The following is a 21,980-nucleotide window of genomic DNA, read 5'->3' on the forward strand; positions in this document are numbered from 1 at the left end:
TTTGGAGTACAGATTTTGCTGGATTGGTTTCTGGGCGCTATGTCGCATTTGCAAAGTCCCTGTGGGACCAAAACAGTGGAAACCCCCCAGAAGTGACCCCATTTTGGAAACTACACCCCTCAAGGTATTCACCTAGGGCTGTAGTGAGCATATTAACTCCACAGGTGATTGGCAGAAATTGGTGTGCACTCGATATTGCAGAGTGAAAATGTTTTTTCAATAGATATGCCAATATGTGGCGCCCAGCTTTACAATTGTTAAAAGGGTTCTCCCGGGTATGGCGATGCCATATATGTGGAAGTAAACTGCTGTTTGGGCACACTGTAGGGCTCAGAAGGGAGGTAGCGCCATTTGGCTTTAGGAGCGTGGATTTTGCTTGTAGTAGTTTTGTTTTGAGTCTTACTGGTGTTTCCGTTTATAATGTCGGGGTACATGTAAGGCGGGCGGAGTATATAAGGGGCATAGTCAGGTGGTATAGTGGGGTAAAAAAAAACAATAAACTAATCCATAGATGTGTGTTACGCTGTGACACAATCCTTTCTGCACAGGCCGGTGTCGCACTAATAAATGGTCTTTACTTATTCCCCTTTTGGTCCACACTCGGCACCTTTGAAGTTTGGGGAATTTTGCTGGGAAGTGTTGTCCTGGTATAATACGGGCACCGTCACTTCCAGCAGATATGTTTGGGCCCTCCCCTTCCTGGTTCCCTAATTTTAGGGGCCTTGATAATTCGCCACTTGAAACAGAAGAAATGTTCCCCTCGAGCCGGCACAACTACATATTTTTCTTTCCTCATTTATTGGTGCCTTGACTAATTTTATTTTTTCATAGACGTAGTGGTATGACGGCTGGTTTGTTGCGGGACGGGCTGTAGTTTTTATTGGTGCCATTTTGGGGTACATGCGACATTTTGATCACCTGTTATCCTTTTTTTTTTGGGAGGCCAGGTGACCAAAAAACAGCAATTCTGGCATATTTTTTTAGTTTTTTTTTTATACAGCGTTCACCACGCATTATAAATTACATGTTACTTTTATTCTGCAGGTCAGTCCGATTCCGGTGATACCTAATTTATAGCACTTTTTATGTTTTACAACTTTTTGCACAATAAAATAACTTTTGTAAAGAGAATGGATTTTTTCTGTCGCCAAGTTGTGAGAGCCATAACGGTTTTAATTTTTCGTCGACGGAGCTGTATGAGGGCTTATTTTTAGCGAGACGAGTTATAGTTTTTATAGACACCATTTTTAGGTACATGCGACTTTTTGATCACTTTTTATTAAAATTTTTGGAAGACAAAGTGACCAAAAAATAGCAATTATGTCAGTATTTTTTAGTTATTTTTTTTACGGCGTTCACTGTGCGGAATAAATAACATAATATTTTTATAGTTCAGGTCGTTACGGTCGCAGCGATACCAAATATGTATGGCTTTATTATTTTTTAAAATAATAAATGACTTGATAAAGGAAAAAGGGCGATTGTGTTTTGTGTTATTATTTGAAACTTTTATTGTATGTTTTACAACTTTTATTTTTACTTTTTTTTACACTTTTTTTTACACTTTTTTTACACTTTTTTTTTACACTTTTCTTTAGTCCCACTAGTGGACTTGAAGGTCCAACTGTTTGTTTGATGTTCTAATACATTGCACTACCTATGTAGTGCAATGTATTAGAACTGTCAGTTGTTCACTGACAGCAAGCCGATCAGGCTCCGCCTCCGGGCGGGGCCTAATCGGCTAACGTAATGGCAGATAGGAAGCCATTGTTAGGCATCCTGTTGCCATAGTAGCAGTCGCCAGCCTTGCCATTGCATGGCAAGGCTGCCGATTGCATACAAACCACTTTGATGCAGCGATTGCATTGAATCGCTGCATTGAAGGTGTTAATGGCAGGAATCGGAGCTAGCTCCGGTTCCTGCCGATAGATCGGGGTGTCCGCTGTAACATACAGCGGACACCCACTGCTGATGACGCTGGCGCAGCTTCTGAGCCGGAAGCTGAGCCGGCGCCATCTTGCCGATGGTACCGGAAGCCTCCTGGGCCCCGCCGACGACGGGGCATAGGAGGATTCCGTTACAGGCTGATCGGGAGGTAAGCATTAGCCCTCCGATCGCCTTTGCAGCCACCGGCAACCCAGCGATCACGTTGCTGGGGTGCCGATGGCTATAAACTCCTCACATGCTGCGATCTCTATTGAACGCAGCATGTGAGGGGTTAATCGGTCGGATCGGAGGCTAGCTCCGGTCCTGGCCGATACCTCAGGGTGCCAGCTGTAACATACAGCTGTCACCCAGCGGTGATGTCGCTGGCTCAGCTCCTGAGCCAGCTTCATCTCCATCACGTACAGTTACGTGGAGATGCGCGAAAAGGCCATCTCCCATCACGTAACTGTACGTGAAATGGCGCGAAGGGGTTAAGGTTGCAACTAGAGTTCAACTTTTAGCCTAAGACATGAGCTAGATCATTGATAAACAGAAAAAAATACTAAAAATAAAACTAAGATTTGAGTTCATGCATACCGATATGTAACAATGGCGTTTGTCCACATGCAACAGTTTGTCTCTGCAGCATGCACGTTAATTTCTAGAAAACACTTTCAGATGGATGAAAGAGTCATAGAAGTGTCTACAACACGTCTACCACACCCATACCGTTTAAATAAATAATACCCTGACTCGGGGAATAACGACAAGCATAGCGGGAGCAGACCTGCTCACTTATTGTCTCTTAAAAGTGACAGGACAAACAAATATTGTTCTGACTCCTACGGGGGCCTCTTGCAGTAAGATTATGGTCACAGGCCATGATCATACAAGTCTCAGTATGCATTACCATGCCTGAGTACCACCGATACTGAAACTTCCAATTTTCCTCAAATTCTAGTTTGAGAGGGCCATAGAAATTATCAACTGAATGGGACCTTAAAAATGTGTCCCAACTTGTAATACTAGCCACAAATTATAAGCCCATTAGAGGGTTTTCTAGCCAGGATATTAAAGACTAAAAAAAAGCCCTTCCTTGCCAGGATGTAAGTCTCATGTACATTACAGGGAAAGGGTTAAAAATATAGCTGAATGGGTGTTATCACCTAACCAATACATATGATTAGCACCTCTGCAATGTAAAAGGTAACCACACTGGTCTCCATACATGGTGAATAGGTGTTGGCAGTGAGTATTTCAGCAATGTAGAAGGTAACCACACTGGTTTCCATAAGGCCAGGATCACACACGCAGTTTTGAAGGAGACGTGGATCCAAAATGTCGCTTATTTATGTGAATCTGGCATGATTTTCACAGAACCGCGTTGCTATGTAAATCTCAGCAAAACAGCAGCATTTTTGCACAAATCGAGGCAAAACCACAACTAGAAGGGGTGCAGGACCTTTAGTGACATCATGGTCAGATGACTAAGGTCCTGCAAACAAGCAATGCAAAGGAGGAGGACTGTGAGTTAGGGGTTTACTCTGAGGTTAGTTTTGGGTCTGGGGTCTGGATGATTTATAGGGGTTGGCCACATTATAATAAACCAGGAGATTCTGCATGTGCAGATATAGGACATTCTTGTATCAGATTCAGAATGGCCTGTTCTTGACAATCCTTTCAAGGCTGTGGTTATCCCTGTTGCTTATGTACCTTTTTCTACCAAATTTTTCCTTCCTCTCAACTCTCCATTAATATGCTTGGATACAGCACTCTGTGAACACCCAGCTTTTTTTTAGTAGTCTCCCTTTGTGGCTAACCCTCCGTGTGGAGGGTGTCAATGACAGTCTTCTGGACAACTGTCAAGTCAGCAGTCTTCCCCATGATTGTGTAGCCTACTGAACCAGACTGTTGGTCCATTTAAAGGCTTAGGAAACATTTGTACAATCTTCAATTTTTACCCAGTATTCTAATTTTCTGAGAGACAAAATTTTGGGTTTTCATTAACTGTTCCCATAATCTTCAACATTAAAATAAAAAAAATACTGGAAATAGATCACCCTGTGTGTAATGAATCTATATAATATAGGAGTTTCACTTTTTGAATTGAATTACTGAAATAAATAAATTTTTTGATGATATTCTAATTCATTGAGAAGGACCTGTACTTCTTACTAACATTAATTTAATAAAATAGCAAGAAGTAGGGTTGTAGGATCAGACTACACAGGATCAGGCTACACATACACCTAAAAAGGAGCTATTTAGACAAAATGGTAGAATATTGTTAATCAGGACTATTTCCAAGTTTGCTTCATTTTTTATTTTTAAGAATCGAAGCAATAAAAAAATGCTTGCAAAGTTGGTCATATCCTTTAAGATCAGTAATGGGGATCTGAAAAATAAGAATATTAAGAAATTAAAAACTTAATGTTCTGAGTTATATAAACTACATTTCTGAACTCCCAGTAAACTCTTTTATATGGAGTACATTTTAACAATACGTTCTGTTCGATGCTCTTATGGGAATTTTTGAATGTTAAAAGGCATCCAGGTAGAGTATGTTATCACATCAGGCAGTAAGCTTGATTTTGCAGTGTTTGGGCTGCAGGCAACCATAAATCCAGATAACACTCTTCATGAAATTGAGAATTATTATCAAACATGCAAGAGTATGTGTTCAAAAGATGACTAACTAGAACAAAACTCAACAGCAAATTACATTTCCTTTAAAGCATTGTATTCCAAAGCAGGAAAAGTAATATCCTAATTTCAGCTCTTCACAACACTCATTTTTAAAGCAGGTCACAATGTTCTTTAAACTGTGTAATGAATGGATCTTTTTAAATGATTTTTTAATTCTCACCACATCCAGGGCTGAATGACTACACTACGTCTTTGGTCAATCCATGTTCTCATTATGTGCAAGTAATAATATAATGTAGATACATATCATGGAGCAGATGTTTTAGCTGTAACAGATAGATGTAAATGAGTTCATCCCAAGGTGTGGGCAGAAGAAAGACCTCAATAACCCTTATTTCTAATTATTTGTGTAAGGATGGAGATTATCCATTGCTCCATCTATTTAGCGCAATGATTACTTATTTTAATTAAAATCTTATAGATTTTCAACTGCACAATAATTTGTTGTACTAGAGGCCGTCACATCACTCATTAGCTGTATTTAATAAGCAGACAAATTTGAACCTAATGTAAATGTTTAATTAACCCCTTAACGGCCAGAGTATTTTGGTCCCAAATGACCAGACACTTTTTAACAATTTTGCGCACTTTTTAACAATTTTGCGCACTTGGTGGTTAAATGGCCCTACAAGGCTATGTTTACATTACCATTTTGTTCCCTGAGGAAAACCATTGACGTGGATTTGGCCAAGATTCCTCAGCAGAAATTTCAGACTGACCCTCGGATTTCTGTGATGGTTTTGCAGAAATGGAGCTCAATAGGGCTATCTGATGCTGGATTAGCAGCAGAATATACTACGGAAACCACATAAGTAAGTGACATGTTTAGCGAGGCGGTTTGCAATTTTGTCGGCTAAAAATTTTGTCCCCTGTCGGCTTCCAATTGATTACAATGGGGGGCTTTTTACAAGCGGAACTCACGCTGATTTTGATGCGAAAAAACGCTTTGGAATTAGCGTGAATTTTCCGTTAGTTTTGTAGAATTTTTTACAGTCCATTTATAGGAACCCCAGTTACAGAACAAAAGTAGACTTCTGTAGTAAAAGTAGAAGTATCTGTGACATTAGTCACTAGATGAAATGACCTGCTTTTGCTAAGACTCAGCAGGAATGTCATGCTGCGGAGCACCCAGTGATCACGTGATCTGTAACATAGTTGCGGGGACCAATAGAGGCATCAGCATTGAATGTTGAATAGTCTATAAATAAAGAAAGCAAAAGTTGTATTAAACCGATTGCCTGATTTCAATGATTCTCATTAGATGTGGGCATATTAATTGATTATTGTAATGAAAAATATAAAATTCTACTGTTTTGGGTAATCCTTTTGAAAGTTAGGAGCATGTTTATGTATAACCCAGAATGTATCTGATAAATTATGATGAGTGGAAAGTAAACGGTGGGGTCTTGTCTGGGTTCTGAATTAGTTTTTTTGGGGGTCTGCGCTGGGGCTTGAATATTTTTTTAATTTTTTTTATCTGGTCTGAGATCTGCATTCATTTCTGGGTCTGGAATGGTTGGTGCACTTTCCACGGGCCCCCCAGCGCACTGTCACAGGCGGATGCAGTGCCGGATCATCATAAGGGCGGCCCGGTGGTATCGCCAGCACCGGAGGGGCCCCCGGGGCAAGCGACAGCCATACTCACTTGCATCTACGTCCTCAGGACGCAGATACAAATGAATACTATAGGCTGCAGGCCGCGTTAGGCCTGCAGCCTATAAGGCGCAGGGAAGACTCCCTATGCAGGCCGTGCGTGATGACAGCACTGCATCACGCTGGTATGTGCAAGAGTGGCTATGTGGCAATATACACAGGGGGATTGCTGTGTAGCACTATATACAGGGTGGGCCATTTATATGGATACACCTAAATATAATGGGAATGGTTGGTGATATTAATTTTCTGTTTGTGGCACATTAGTACACCATTGTTTTTCTTGTGAAATTCTCGATAAGTTTGATGTGTCACATGACCCTCTTCCCATTGAAAAAACGAAAGTTGGATACAAAATGGTCGACTTCAAAATGGCCGCCATGGTCAACACCCAGCTTGAAAAGTTTCCCCCCTCCCATATACTAATGTGCCACAAACAGGAAGTTAATATCACCAACCATTCCCATTTTATTTAGGTGTATCCATATAAATGGCCTACCCTGTACATGGGGATTGCTGTGTAGCACTATATACAAGGGGGGACGACAGTGTAGCACTATATACAAGAGAGGGGGCCGTGTGGCACTATATACAAGGGGGGGCCTGTGTGGCAGTATATACAATTGGGGACAGTGTGGCACTATATACAATTGGGGACAGTGTGGCACTATATACAAGGGGGGACTGTGTGGCACTATATACAAGGGGGGCTGTGTGGCACTATATACAAGGGGGGCTGTGTAGCACTATATACAAGTGGGACTGTGTGGCACTATATACAGGGGGGACTGTGGGCACTATTTACAAGAGGGGACTGTGTTGGACTATATACAAGCGGGGCTGTGTGGCACTATATACAAGGGGGGCTGTGTGGCAATATATACAGGGGGGCTGTGTGGCGCTATCTACAGGGGGCTGTGTGCTGTTGTCTATAGAGTGGCTGTGTGTGGCGCTATCTACAGGGGGGCTGTGTGTGGCACTATCCACAGGGGGTGCGTGGTGCTATCCACAGTGGGGTGTGTATGGCACTATCTATAGGTAGGGCTGTGTGTGATGCTGTCTACAGGGTGCTGTGTGTGACGCTATCTACAGGCGGTCTGTTTGGAGCTATCTATAGGAACAGTGGTGTAGGAAAGGGATTCTTTCATTGATGCCTATAATAGGGGTTTATAACTGTCTATTTTATTGGTGTACTTGTTTTATTATAGTATTTAAAAAAGTAATTAAAACTAATTTAAAATAAGTTTTCTTATTCTCTTATTTAGTACGTATATTAGAGTTTACTGTGCATATTACTTTTGGTCAACAGATCGCCCACCATTGATGGAGACTTGACCTGCTCCCTAACTGCTCTGCTCAGGAGCTGCCAAGACTTAGAGGGAACATTGGTACCAATAACTGTTGCAGGTGCCAATCAAGGGGCTGGAAAATAGTTTGCTACATATGCACCTCTCCACTATGAGCTTTGGAGAAGCCAAGTAACATACTTCCATGCAGCTTTATATAGAAATCAGTGGGTTGAGTGTGCTTATTCTGAGACTATGCAGAGTAAGAAATTGTGCCAACTAATTCCCCTTTGATAAAGCATTTAAAGGGGTTTTCCACGAGCAGACAACTGATGACCTATCCACAGATAGGTCATCAGTATATGTTCGGTGCCGGTCCGATCACGTGGACACAGTACTGCAGCTCGGTCTGCTATTTCGTGACCGGAGCCATCTGCTTCTGGCATGGTCGCCCGATGCCTGGAGGCAGCCAGAGCAACTGATTGGTGCGGGTTCCAGGTGTCGGTCCCCTCCGATCATATACTGATGACCTATCCTGTGGATAGGTCATCAGATGTCAGTTCGTGGACAACCCTTTTAACCCATGTCTAAAGGAAACAGGTTCCCTTTAAGTATACAGAAGTTCTCAGTGTCATAAGCATTATCCCACCATTTTGTATCAGTAAATAATGTTTCATCTGAAAATTTATGATAATGAAATATAAATTCAACTTCTTTATTAAAGTACTGTGTTTAAATGGATGCATCTAAATAATAATAGCTGAATTTCCATGCAAGTAATAATGCAGTGTTGACATTTTCTTGGGTATGTTAAAATAAATTACCTAATTAGCATTTTTATGATATGATATTAGAAGATTTTGTGGATATTAAACACCTGCAATGTATATGTTAATGTACTGCAACTATTAAATGTGGAAAATAATTACATGATATGTTTCTTTGCTAATTACAACTATCACAAAGCTTTATTATGTTAGCTGATACAAGTTCCTGTCACACTTAAGCTTTAATTAGGGAACGGCCACCATAACTCATTAGCACCTAAACAACCTACAGCCATTGACACTTCATTTGATTTTGAGATCAAACAGTCACATTAAAATCTAATTACTTGTGAACCATGGAGCTGAAAAGAATGCTTTGTATTGTTCTGGAATAAAAGGAAACTCATTTCTTATGATGTTTGGATTTAGATTCAATTGGCTGTCCTGTTCTTTCGGAGTCCATTTATTATAAGATTAGAGTAAAAAAATGCTAAAAAAAAAAAACACAGAAAAGGAATAAAATAATCTTGCAATAAACTTTATTTATTCCAACATACAAAGGAATACTGAGCAGAGAATTATGTCCATATTGGTCCATTTCCAAGTGCAACTGACAATATGAGGTGGATACAGGAAATATTTGCATTGTTAACTTAAAGGGGGTGTCATCAGAGTCAACTTCTTTCAGCTGATCGCAGCGGGTCTGACTCTTGGCACCCTCGGCAAACAGCTGATTGCCGGGGGAAGCTGAGGCCAGCCAAACATGTAATACATACAGAGTGACGCTTTCTTCTGCTCATAGAAGAGGTTCCAAGCAGGGGACGCCTCTATGATTTTTGAGGGCAAATGGACTGGAATGGTCTTTAAGAAAATATTATAAGACTGATGTTATGCACCATCTGCACCAGGTAATAAAAGAGTTAACATAGATGTGAAGACTAAACCTCATGCAGAACTGACCTCTAGTATTTGGAACAGTAAATGCTTAGCTGTTTTACCATATAACCAGAGGTGTATTTAAACCTACTGGTCCCGATGCAACATTTTTAACATGACCTTCTAATGATCACAGGTCTTAAAGTACTGGTCTCGTTATATGGGGCAGATAGATCCTATGGGTCTCTTATTTCTTCAGGGCCTGGGTGCTACTGCAACCTCTGCACCCTCTATAGTTGTGCCCCTGCATACAGCCTAAGACAGCAGAGTATAGGTGACAAAACAAAAATGTTAATATTCTACTGTCAATTATCTCACCTTCAATTAAAGATAATAGCGAAAAGGACTTCAGTTCCAAGGAAAGGTTTAACTAAAATATCACTACTTTTCTGTTCTAAGATTTCTGAATTCCATCTTCTAACTTTTAATGTTGGCGATAAATACTTTCTTCTAGAGGAAACTGTCAGCAAGCAGGTCAAATTATGTTGAGACATATTCTTACTGCAGGTCTCCAAAATAAGGGAAGACATCAAGCATCTACGTAAACTGAGCAGGAGTCATTTCTGAAATGCTGAGCAAGCAAATTCATTATGGGAAAGTCTGTAATAGGCTGCAGATGAACTTTCACGAATAACAGGTATTTTAGTCCATGTGTTGAGCTCAGAATCAGAAATAATGGTCTATTGACCAGCTCGAATTACAGATCTTGATCCTATACTTAGATTATACATAGAGATTAACTATTTAGCACTCTTTTTTTTATTTTTATTTCATGTGCGCCTCATATTGTGAACCAGAAAAAAAATCACCATAAAAGATACTAGGATTCTATACCAATGCGTTGTTCATTTTGTGTTCTAAAAACAATTATTTTTTTTTTAGCTTATAAAATTGAACCTACAGATTAACATGTATTCACATACTGTATCTAGTGCAGTACTAACCCAAACTAAAATCCTGGGCCAATAATCACTATATTAAAGGGCTCCAGAGACCTCGCATTCTAATAGGATCAGCTTTGACTTTTCTGAATGACATTAATAGAATAAAAGCGTAAAACATATAATAAAGAACACTCTGATACAATCCCACGCGTTAAGTGCTTTTTCTGTTTGTTTGTTTGCTTTGCTGTGTTTGCTCTAAAGCATTTATTAAAGCAATTTCAGAATGCTTTTTATTTCTATCTGAATTGTGATATATGAAAGTCCGTGCCCTTACCTTGTCACTGCAGCACCATCTCTCCAAATTCAATTTTGGTGTCATTTATTACTATAGTTCATATTCGTCCTCGACTACTGCGTGCCTTGTGTTATTTACTTTCCATAATCCAGTCATATTCTGCCTCAGTCTGAAGAAATCAATTGTTGTTATAACAGCCATTGCAATTTTGGTATATTTAATATTGCTTGGCATATTGTCTGATTTATGTAATATTTTTTCTGTATATGATATGTGAATGATAAGGTCAGATGCTATTGCCGAAGCCGAAAGAATGCATTAGTAAACAAGCAGTAGGCTAAGTGAATTAGTTATATTGAAGGTTGCAGTCAGCCGCACACGCACCCTAAGATGTATCCTTATCAATGTTACCTGTTTATTGCCTATTATTTAGTACTAAGGCACCGATAGATGTAGTAGTTTACAAAAAACCGAAAATATATCAGTAGTTAAATGTCCTTGTCACACAAGCCACACACTCTACTATACTGACACTTTAAGTTGAAAGAACAAGGCACCATATACAGCTACTACAGTATATTGGACAGGGGTATGCTATATTCTTTCTTCTTGACAAAGTTTCTTGGGAGTCATGCATCAGTTCTTAAGCGCCATATCTCAGCTTGTCATCCATTGTTTTGTCAGCTACCCAGCTGCGTTTAGACAATTTTCGGAGTAAAAACGATTGCATCTGGGTTGTCCAATTATAGAGAAACTGGCATCAGTGACTTGTTGTCACATGAGCAACCACCACTTTACTGTGTACATCACAGTATGAATAAAAGTCTGTCTTACTCTAAGGTATAATACAGTAATAGTTATCAACTCAAGCATGCAATGCAACTCAGGAAAATACATAGCAGGATCCTCACAAATGGCGATGTCAACGGTGGATAGAATTTATGGAACAGCTCAGCGTGAAAAATGCAGTCAAAGAGTGGAAGATTTAAGATTATTTGATCCCCAAACGGTTACAGTAGATCAGTTTAAATCGCTCAGGTAACAGTGGGGACTGGTAATTGTTAAATATAGGGGAATGGCGAAAAAAAAAAGGTGAAGCATCTCAGTGAAAGATTGTCTGGTTTCTAATTGAAACATTTTCACTGTATAGGTCTACTGACTAATATTCCCATGTGTTGACTCATCTCATGTATTCTTACACGCAGCATCTCTGCTCAGAATAGGCAGCAATTGACATGCTGCAGAATTTAAAGTTGCACCACAGAACACTTTCCGCACAACTTGTCTGCGTTTTTTTCCTCCGTGTGTGGCTGAGATATGCTATATCTCATGTACTTTGCTGCTACTGTAGATGCTGCTATAATTACACCCAGAATTCCATTGTGGAAATTCGGCACCATTTACCCTACTTGGGAACCCAGCTTAAGAGTGCTACTACAGGCATTACCGGAACCACATAAATTAAAAGACTAGAAGAAAGGGAATATATAATGCATTGTAATTCTCTTTACTACTTAGAATTAAAAGTTAAATATCTTTAAGGGTATGTTCACACGGCAGCGTCCGTAACGGCTGAAATTACGAGGCTGTTTTCAGGAGAAATCAGCTCCGTAATTTCAGCCGTCATGGCATGTTGAGGTGCTTTTCGCTGCGTCAATTATGGACGTAAATGGAGCTATTTTTCCATGGAGTCAATCTTTTGACAGCGACGCGTAAACAGACCAATGTAAAACCCATTGCTTTCAATGGGCAGATGTTTGTCAACGCTTTCAAGCCGTATTTTCGGACATAATTCCAGGCATAAAACGCTCGAATTACGTCCGTAAATAAGCCGTGTGAACATACCCTAACATGTCTAAACTAATAAACAGGATCTCTTGCCGAAATGCTAATTTTATATGTTTTGTATAAATCATGTTGGAATAATCCAATAAATATATTCTACACTATAATATGACGCTGGTTGCTATGCCTCCCTGTGCGGCTGCCATCCCTCTAAGGCTGGATTCACACGAGCACATTACGTCCGTAATGGACAGAACGTATTTCGGACGGAAGTCCCGGACCGAACACACTGCAGGGACCCGGGCTCCTAGCATCATAGTTATGTACGATGCTAGAAGTCCCTGCTTTTCCGTGGAACTACTGTCCCGTACTGAAAACATGATTACAGTACGGGACAGTTGTCCGGCAGCGAGGCAGGGAATCCTAGCGTCGTACATAAGTATGATGCTAGGAGCCCGGCTCCCTGCAGTGTGTTTGGTCCGGGACTTACGGTCGAATACGTTCCGTCCATTACGGACGTAATGTGCTCGTGTGAATCCAGCCTAAGTGTCTATATCCATATTACCAAAGTAGTCATACAAAAGTCTATGGGAAATGGGAGTAACGAAGAGAGTGAAAAACCCAGCTGTGCTTTTTGAATTTGTTGCTGTATGTACGGCATTCAACAAGTAAGTATTTTTGAAGATTTATATTCATTCCCTATTAAGCGTTTTTATACAAATCATTATTGTTTCTCATTTAACATATTTTTAAATGGACATCTCTTTAGCTTCAGTACAAATTGTGGATGTGAAGCCAGGCAGTGCCTCAAGCAAGGGAGCTGAAATAGTTAAAAATGACACCAATACAAAAAAAAGCTAAAATGATGAGAGTACTAACATAGCCCTTCTCAGTGGGCTCACACTGGGTTTATACGGTTAATCTTTTATGCTTAACTGTGGTATAGTTTCTCCTGTTTGGTTACTTCCATGCACTTCAGCACTTTTAAATATCTACTGTTTGGATACTATTTCTCTGTGTTAACTCTCTAACCTATTAATGACTTGTCACATGTGATGCCGTCATCTTTTTTTTTATTTTTAATGTAATTTTTTGTAACTTTATTAAAGATTATATATTTTAAACTTATAAGCTGTTATCATTACTTGAATGAGACTGAGCTGCAATACCAGATACAACCCATGGATATAAATTAAGAATCATGGAAAGATGGTGGGGGTGCAAACAAAGTGCTTGGAGGCCTATTTTGAGTTTTTACAAAGCAGAATTTCCCATCACTATATTTAAGGGTTTCTATTGAAAAGAGATCAGACCATCTCCATTTTATAAGCAAAAATAATAAAATCTTATAATCTCCCAAACTGACCACATCTTACTTGAAAGATGAATTGATTCAATCTGCTGTTCTGTAATAAAGTGCGTGCTTTTCTAGAATTCTAGCTTCAGTTCGCTTATCGGTTTGGACTTTGCATTTTGACTGTTTGTTTTTTAACCTTGAAAATAAATAAATTTCTTCATTGATAAAGCCTGTGGTCTTTTCGCTCCATTGCATCAATGTAGTAAGCCACTGTCAGAAGAGTTTGATAGAAAACACATTAGGATATTGTCACTGGTAACATGACAGACTTCATGTACATTTGAGGTCATCTTGCACTGAAATGCTAAATTTTTCTCTTTCCGGCATAGATAAAATTATGTTTTGTTACATTTACTTTTCATTGCTACAGTTTTTACATATTATTCTTAGAGCCAGTCTTTTTCTCAAGGGAAAAAAAAACAACGGTAGACGAATATCTGCAGGAACCAAACTCCCCACCAACCGATAAGCATAACAAACTGGCCTAAGGTTGAGCTCACACATTTAATTTTCTAGGCAGTTTTTCTACCAACACAGTCTTACAAAGTCAATGAAAATATGTTACTGACCTCATTAATGAAGTTTTGTGCTCCTCTTGGACTCAGAAGCAAAATTGCTCTACGTAAGGTGTCACGGTACCGATTTAGTTCTTCTGTTTTCATTGAGGTAAAGAGGCTTGCAAAAACTTTACTGATGTTTCTGTCTACTTTTTGTAATGACACATCGAGTCCTAATCTTGATGCTTGGTCCAGAAATGCCTGAAGTCCCCGAATATCTAAAATATAAAATAAGGATAATTTTCATAAATTATTTAGGAATTGTAGGAGAATGTATAACTTGTGGCTATAGCATTTTTTATTTAGCTTTAATAATTTTTTATAATCTTTATTTTAAATAAAAATCAGTAATCAAGGCAATGTACAGAATGTTTTGTAAACATGATGACTATGGACCTAGCTTCATCCATCAACATGAGCCAGGAGCATAACTAGTCATCATAGGGCACCACTCCACTATTACATCCAGAAGCAAGTGAGTTTAGAACATGAAACACTCATGATGAGAGATGAGAGAATTTACCGAAATTTGTTTTGGGTCCGATTTGATATAATCGGCGGTCAGATTCGATTCGGTCCGAATAAATTCAACACAAATCGAAAGTGCTCCGATTGCCCTGAAAATGTGTGTATTACATTGAACTATTATTATTAAAGATTTGTGAATGATGTGATGAAGATTGGTGAATTACAAATTAATGTAAATTGTATAGCTGCCGCAGCACTCACTTAGAGCAATGGATGCCTGTGCCTGCCCAACTAACACACTGACACCTAGATTACTCTAAAATCTATTGTAAATCTATCTATTGCCTTCACTATGACTGTATAAGGATAATCTAACTAGTGATGTTGCAATACAAAGATAAAGCATAGTATAGAAATAAAGCACATTATGATATCACAGTACAAGAATAATGGATGAAGTGATGTCACAGCACAGAAATAAAGCACAAAATAATGTCACAGTACAGGCAAATTGCACAAAGGGATGTTACAGCACATAGCTAATTCACACAGGGACATAACAGTACAGAGAGAAAATGCACAGAGTGGTGTTATATCATATAATCAACATAAGGATATTATAGTACAGAATATTATGTACACAGCACAGAAATAATGCAAACAGTGATGATACAGTATGGGAATAATGCTCAAAATGACATCATAGTATAGGAATAATGTACTTTACTGGGTCTCCCAGTAATCTGTATTCAATTTTTCATTCCCCATTTAATTTTCCACAGTTAGTACTGTAAAGTCCGTACGAACTCCTTCCATCCAGTCGACACCCTTCTCTCCAGAGATGTCTGCACATACGGCAGTCCTGTTCCACAGTGACTACCAGGGTGCGCTCGCGAGCTCAGTCTAGACTTAAGAAGCCAAAGCGCACGCAGGTGGGAGATTGAGCTGATTGCTCCCAGAGCACCTTGGGCTATAAGGAGGGCTGTGTCCCTCCCTGCAATACCTGAGCGTTGTTTGTTGTATCCAAAGTTTGTCTATGCAAATAGTCTCCTAGTGTTTTCCAATTCCCAGTGTGTCCCGTACCTGTATCCTGGATCCTGTGCTATCCTGGTCAAGTGCCGTGCTGAGCTGTAGTTGTACTGTGCTGTATTCCACGCCTGTCCTGCTACTCCACGCCTGACGTCTACCTGCTGCTTAGTCCCAGCCGAGCCTGCCTTGCTACTGTCCGAGCTGCCACAGGTACACTATACGAACTATAGACTGTGACCTGCGCCCTATTGGCCAGCTGCCATACCGTCAAGGTGGTATGGCCCAGTGGGTCCACGAACCCATCGTGACAATTACTAACTCCACCTCACCTTTACTAGCACGTGGGGCCCCTTAATTGTTGGGACCAATAGAACCTGCTACAATCAAAGTAATGTACATACTCCTGACCTTGTGGGTTAATGGGTACAGAGCTTTACTTCACGTGAGCTAAGTTTTTTTCGTAACTACCATTAATTTCATTGGGAGTTACGAAAACAGCTTAGCTCAGCTACTACATTTCCGGCTACATTCACTTTGGAGCGTCTGGCAGACACCATTACAGGACATAGACATCCTTCTCTTATACAGCGATTGTGATAAAGGCCTGGGATAGGCCGAAACGTCTTTTAAAAATCGCCTGACAAAAATACAAAAAAACAACATAACAAGAAGTTGAATTACTTTGAATAAAAAAACAATGATTTGAGAAAATCTATTTCTTCGTTCATCATTTCTATAGAGTGCTTGGGTTTTTCTACTATGCTGTCCATATATGGACAGTGTTGTCAGGGGAAACCCCAGAGCCTAAGTCTCGGGCAGAGCACTACTAGTCTGGGACTCCTGCTCTGCTCCTGACATCACTGTCCATGTATGGATAGTCTAACTAGTGATGTTGCAATACAAAGAGAAAGCATAGTATAGAAATAAAGCATACAATGATATCACTATGACATCACTATGTCCGGAGCAGAGCTGAAGTCCCGGGCAGTGCACTTGAAAAGGCTCTGCTCCGGTACTCCGGCCCTGGGGAAGCCCCTGACATCACTGTCCATATACGGCTAGTGATGTTAGGGGCAACCCCAGAGCTAAAGTCCTGGGCAGAGCACTACTAGCACTCTGCCTGGGAAACTGATCTGCTCCTGACAACACTGTCCATATATGGACAGTGATGTCAGGGGCTTCCCCAAACACTTAGTCCCGGAGCAGAGCCGCTTCTAGCACTCTGCATGGGACGCCTTCTCTCCCAGGCAGAGCGCTAGAAGCAGTATTTACCCATGCATTTTTTTTTATAGGAGGTTTAAATATAATGGGTTTGTCATTCCATTTTGTATTCTATATTTTATCTTGTATCTAATAAAGATGTTATATTTTGCATAATAACTGCTTGAATTTTGTGATAGGAGTGAGGAATGTAAACACGAAGTTAGCTAGACAGTTGTATAACTAAACATTTATACAGTAATAAAGAGGTTTTACGGTTATATGTGAAGCTTGAGTCTATAAATTCCAAGTTAGGCTGGGTTCACACACACTATTTACGGACATAATTCAGGCGTTTTAGCCCCGAATTACATCCGAAAATGCGGCTCAAAAGCGTCGGCAAACATCTGCCCATTCATTTGAATGGGTCCTACGATGTTCTGTGCCGATGGTCATTTTTTTTTACGCGCCGCTGTCAAAAGGCGGCGCGTAAAAAAGACGCCCGCGTCAAAGAAGTACCTGTCACTTCTTCAGACGTAAATGGAGCCGTTTCCCATGGACTCCATGGAAAAACAGCTCAAATTATGTCCGTAATGGACGCAGTGAAAGACGCCTGCACATGCCATTATGGCTGAAATTACGGTGCTGTTTTCTCCTGAAAACAGCACCGTAATTTCAGCCGTAACGGACGCTGCCATGTGAACATACCCTTACAATTATACATCAACCTGCTCAGTCAGTGGTATACACAGAAGACAGGTCACATAACAAAGATCAAGATGGGCCCCCATTATAGTGCCTGTTTTGCCACTCAGTACAGGAAAGTGAGGTGTTTGTTTTCTCCTCCAAAACCCTTTATATGACCCTTGGGACAATTCCCCTCTATATTGATTGCTAACAATGCAGTTCCTCTGAAGATTGGAAACTTTCACGGATTCTCACATCCCAGTAGAAAAGGGCATGAGACTATTCATTGCTGGACTCCCGTATCTCCAAAAGCCCCAAAACAGCCATTTAGTCTGACTCTGTGGTACATACACTATATGGACAAAAGTACTAAAACACCTACACATTACACCTATGTGAGTTTTTATGACATCCCATTCTAAATCCAAAGACATCAATATGGTGTTGATCACCCTTTGCAGCTAAAAACACCTTCCACTCTTCTGCAAAGGCTTTCTACAAGACCTTGTAGTGTATCTGTTGAAATATTTGCCCATTCATCCACAAATCCATTAGTGATGTTGGACGAGAGGTCCAGGCACAGTGGCATAACTACCGCTGTAGCAGCCGTAGCGGCTGCTATGGGGCCCGCTAGAGCTTTAGCAATGCTACTACGGGGCCCACGCCACCGAGCCTCTAAATTGTATGGGCCGGGGGACACAGGCCCTCTCTTGTCTGGGGCCATCGCTATCACCGGATGGGGCCCCGGTGCTAGCGACAGACACCCCCTATTTCAGTAATTGTACCTGCGTCTATAGCACACAGGTACAAATATATGCATTAGTGCTGGATAGCCGACCATTCAGCACCTTACAATGACGCTGATTGGCAGGGCAAAATGGCTTGCCCCACCAATCAGCACCTTTCAGAGATGCTAGCAGCGCGATGACATCATCGTGCCACTTCCGTGCTTGAATGGCGCTGATTGACGGGGCAAGTCATTCTGCCCTGCCAATCAGCGCCTTTGAACAATGTGCCACTTGCGTCAGTCAGCTCCAGCAGACCTGCTCAGAAGAAAGCATATCTGCATTGCCACCGGACGGCGTGGAAACGGGATCAGGGTGAGTATGTAATTTATTTATTTTTTTCTACAAAAACTGAGTGCCGTTATCTACAGTGTGAGGGGGCTCTATCTACAGGGGGGGTTGTCTATATGTGGGGATGTGGGCCACTATATACTGGGAGGTCTATATGTGGGGATGTGGGCCACTATATACAGGGAGGTCTATATGTGGTGATGTGGGCCACTATATACAGGGGGTCTATATGTGAGGCACTATCTACAGGGGGGTCTATATGTGGGGGCTACTATATACAGGGGGAGCTATATGTGGGACACTATATACAGGGGTGGGCTATATGTAGAGCACTATCTATGGTGAGCTATTTATAGGGCACTATCTATAGGTGTGGGCTATATATGGGACAATATATATATACAGGGGTGGGTTACCTGTGATGCACTAGCTACAGGAGGGCTATATGTAGGGCACTGTCTACAGGGCTGGGCTATATGTGGGACAATATGTACAGGGGGAGCTATATGTGAGTTACTATCTACAGATGTGGGCTATATGTGGAGCACTATCTATAGGGGGAGGTATTTGTAGGGCACTATCTACAGGGGTGGTCTATATGTGGGACACTATATACAGGGGTGGGTTTCCTGTGGGGCAATATCTACAGGGGGCTATATGTAGGGCACTGTCTACAGGGTTGGGCTATATGTGAGGCACTATCTGCAGAGGTGGGCTATATGTGGAGCACTATCTATAGGGGAAGCCATATGTAGGGCAGCACGGTGGCTCAGTGGTTAGCACTATTGCCTTGCAGCTCTGGAGTCCATATGTAGGCACTATCTACAGAGGGCTGTATGTGGAGCACTATATACAGGGGCTTCTATGTGAGGCACTATCTACAAAGGCTCTATGGGGGCACTATCTTGAGGGGGCACGGTGTGTGGGACACAGTGTATGACGCTATTATAGTTTAGAGGTGTTGAGAATTTTATCTTCGTTTATAGGTGCAGAAATGTTTTAAAAGTGAGAAACTGAAGACATCTGAGCGGAAAACTGCAGAAATGGGTCGAAATCCATCATAGAGGTCTGGACCAGAGGGAAAAGAATAGAACTAGAATCTGAGACATAACCGGTGAGTCACTTAAATTAATGTAAATGTTTATTCTGCCTCTAATCAGTACTGTAGTCACTGTATGATCTGCAGCGAGATGATGGGTGGTATGATTTTTGTTCTGTGAAACAGCATCTCCCAGCATATCCTTACCATTATTTGGGCCATGCTGGGAGCTGTAGTTTTAGGCCGTACAAACCTATAGGGCAGGGTTTGCTCTAAATTGAGCTGTATTTGTTCTGGTGTTGTATATATGTACTGAACTTTGTTCTGAAGCTGTATTTTTGTACTGAGATTGGTTCTGGGGCTGTATTTATGTACTGATCTTTCTTCTGGTATTGTATATATGTACTGAGCTTGGTTCTAGTGCTGTATTTATGTACTGAGGTTGGTTCTGGTGCTGTATATATGTCAGAGCTTGGTTCTAGTGCTGTATTTATGTACTGTTCTTGGTTCTGGTGCTGTATATATGTACTGAGCTTTGTTCTCGTGCTGTATATATATGTCAGAGCTTGGTTCTAATGCTGTGTTTATGTACTGAGCTTGGTTGTGGTACTGTATATATGGGGGAGCTTGGTTCTGGAGCTGTAATTATATAGGCTATAGTTATAATAACAAAATTGCAGGGCAGATGGAATTGTTCTCAATTCTTTGTATATTTCATGGAAACCTGTCTGGTAGTTTTAACCCCTTGAACCGCCACCATTCGGTTATACATGACCTGACAATATTTCAGAATGTATGTTTTTTTCAAATGCAGCAAACTCTTTAAAATCCACTTTTAAAACAGAGAACACAACATGCTATTTACTTATTAAAGGGTCATGGGGCAGTGCCGCTATCCTGAGAAGTCACATAGTCCTGCCTCCAAACCTACCTTTCCATGTTTGATTGACATCCCCCTGGCTGATTCAACTTTCTCGGATGGGCCATTGCCTTGTGGCACTATATACAGGGGGGCTGTGTGGCACTATACACAAGGGAGGGCTGTGTGGCACTGTACACAAGGGGGAGCTGTGTGACACTATACACAATAGGGAGCTGTGTGGCACTATACACATGGGGGAGTTGTGTGGCACTATATACAATGGGCTGTGAGACATTACTAAGGGGGGGCTGTGTGGCACTATACACATGGGGGAGTTGTGTGGCACTATATACAATGGGCTGTGAGACATTACTAAGGGGGGGCTGTGTGGCACTATTTATTAGGGGGCTGTATGGTACTATTTACAGGTGGAGGGCTGTGGCTCAATCTAGAGGGGGCTGTGTGTGGCGCAATCTACAGGGGTCTGTGTGTGGCGCTATCTACTAAGGGGGGCTGTGCGGCACTATCTACTGAGGGGGGCTCTGCGGCACTATATACAAGGGAGGGGGGCTGTGTGGCACTATATACAGTAAGAGCTGTATAGCGCTATATACAGGGAGGGCTTTATGGCAATATCTACAGGGGGACTATATGGCACTATCTACAAGGGGGAGGTGGGTGCACTATCTACAAGTGAGGTGTGACATTGTCTATAGGGGGGCTGTACAGCACTGTCTACAGAGGGGGCTGTATGGCACATTCTACAGGGGGCACTATCTATAAGGGGTCTGTTGTGGCACCTGGGGGGGGGCAGTCAAGCGTTTGCTATGGGGCCCAGTCTATCCTAGTTACACCACTGTCCTGGCATGTAATCTCCTTTCTAGTTCATCTCACAGTTCTTTTATGGGGTTGAGTTTAGGGCACTGTGTGTTGCCAGTCAAGTTCTTCCACACCAAACTCACCCAACCATGTCTTTATGAACCTTGTGCACTGGGGCACAGTCATGCTCGAATAGAAAAGGGCCTTCCCCAAACTGTTTAACAAAGTTGGAAGCATACAATTGTCCAAAATGTCTTGGTATGCTGCAGTATTAAGATTCCCCTTTCTCTTGTGGCAATGGGACTGAATGAAAATCATTGAATTCAGGTGTAAGAGGTGTTCCCCAATACTTTTGTCCATATAATGTGTGTTATTTTTTAAGGTATTTTCAGTGACTTGGAATTGTTTTTGTATCCATCCCCTGACTGGTACTTGTCACAGACTAGTTTGTAGTGTTCTTTTGTCTTTATGTGGCTTTATGTGGCTTAAAGAATATAGTCCAGTTGTGTACCTAACACAGATCTTAATCTAGTAGAGAACTCAGTGCAGATCTTAAAAATAGATGTTTACTCATTGTGCCCATTCATGTGCTGTACTTTTAGTTTGAAAAGTATTTATTGAAATATTGCTTTGAAAAATGAAGTACAT

At 41.1% G+C, this 21,980-nt stretch overlaps 1 protein-coding gene across 2 annotated transcripts in view; it reads right to left on the reverse strand.

The window, feature by feature from the left end:
- The window catches only part of GRID1 (glutamate ionotropic receptor delta type subunit 1), an 832,880-nt gene that overhangs the window by 370,026 nt on the left and 440,874 nt on the right, over window positions 1-21,980 (reverse strand). For both annotated transcript variants that reach the window (XM_075841706.1, XM_075841707.1), the window contains exon 4: window positions 14,165-14,370. In XM_075841706.1, coding sequence (XP_075697821.1) covers window positions 14,165-14,370 — 206 coding nt within the window. The remainder of the gene's footprint in view (window positions 1-14,164; window positions 14,371-21,980) is intronic.

The sequence above is a fragment of the Rhinoderma darwinii genome, chromosome 11 (genome assembly GCF_050947455.1).
Source record: "Rhinoderma darwinii isolate aRhiDar2 chromosome 11, aRhiDar2.hap1, whole genome shotgun sequence".
In the NCBI taxonomy this organism is placed as follows: domain Eukaryota; kingdom Metazoa; phylum Chordata; class Amphibia; order Anura; family Rhinodermatidae; genus Rhinoderma; species Rhinoderma darwinii.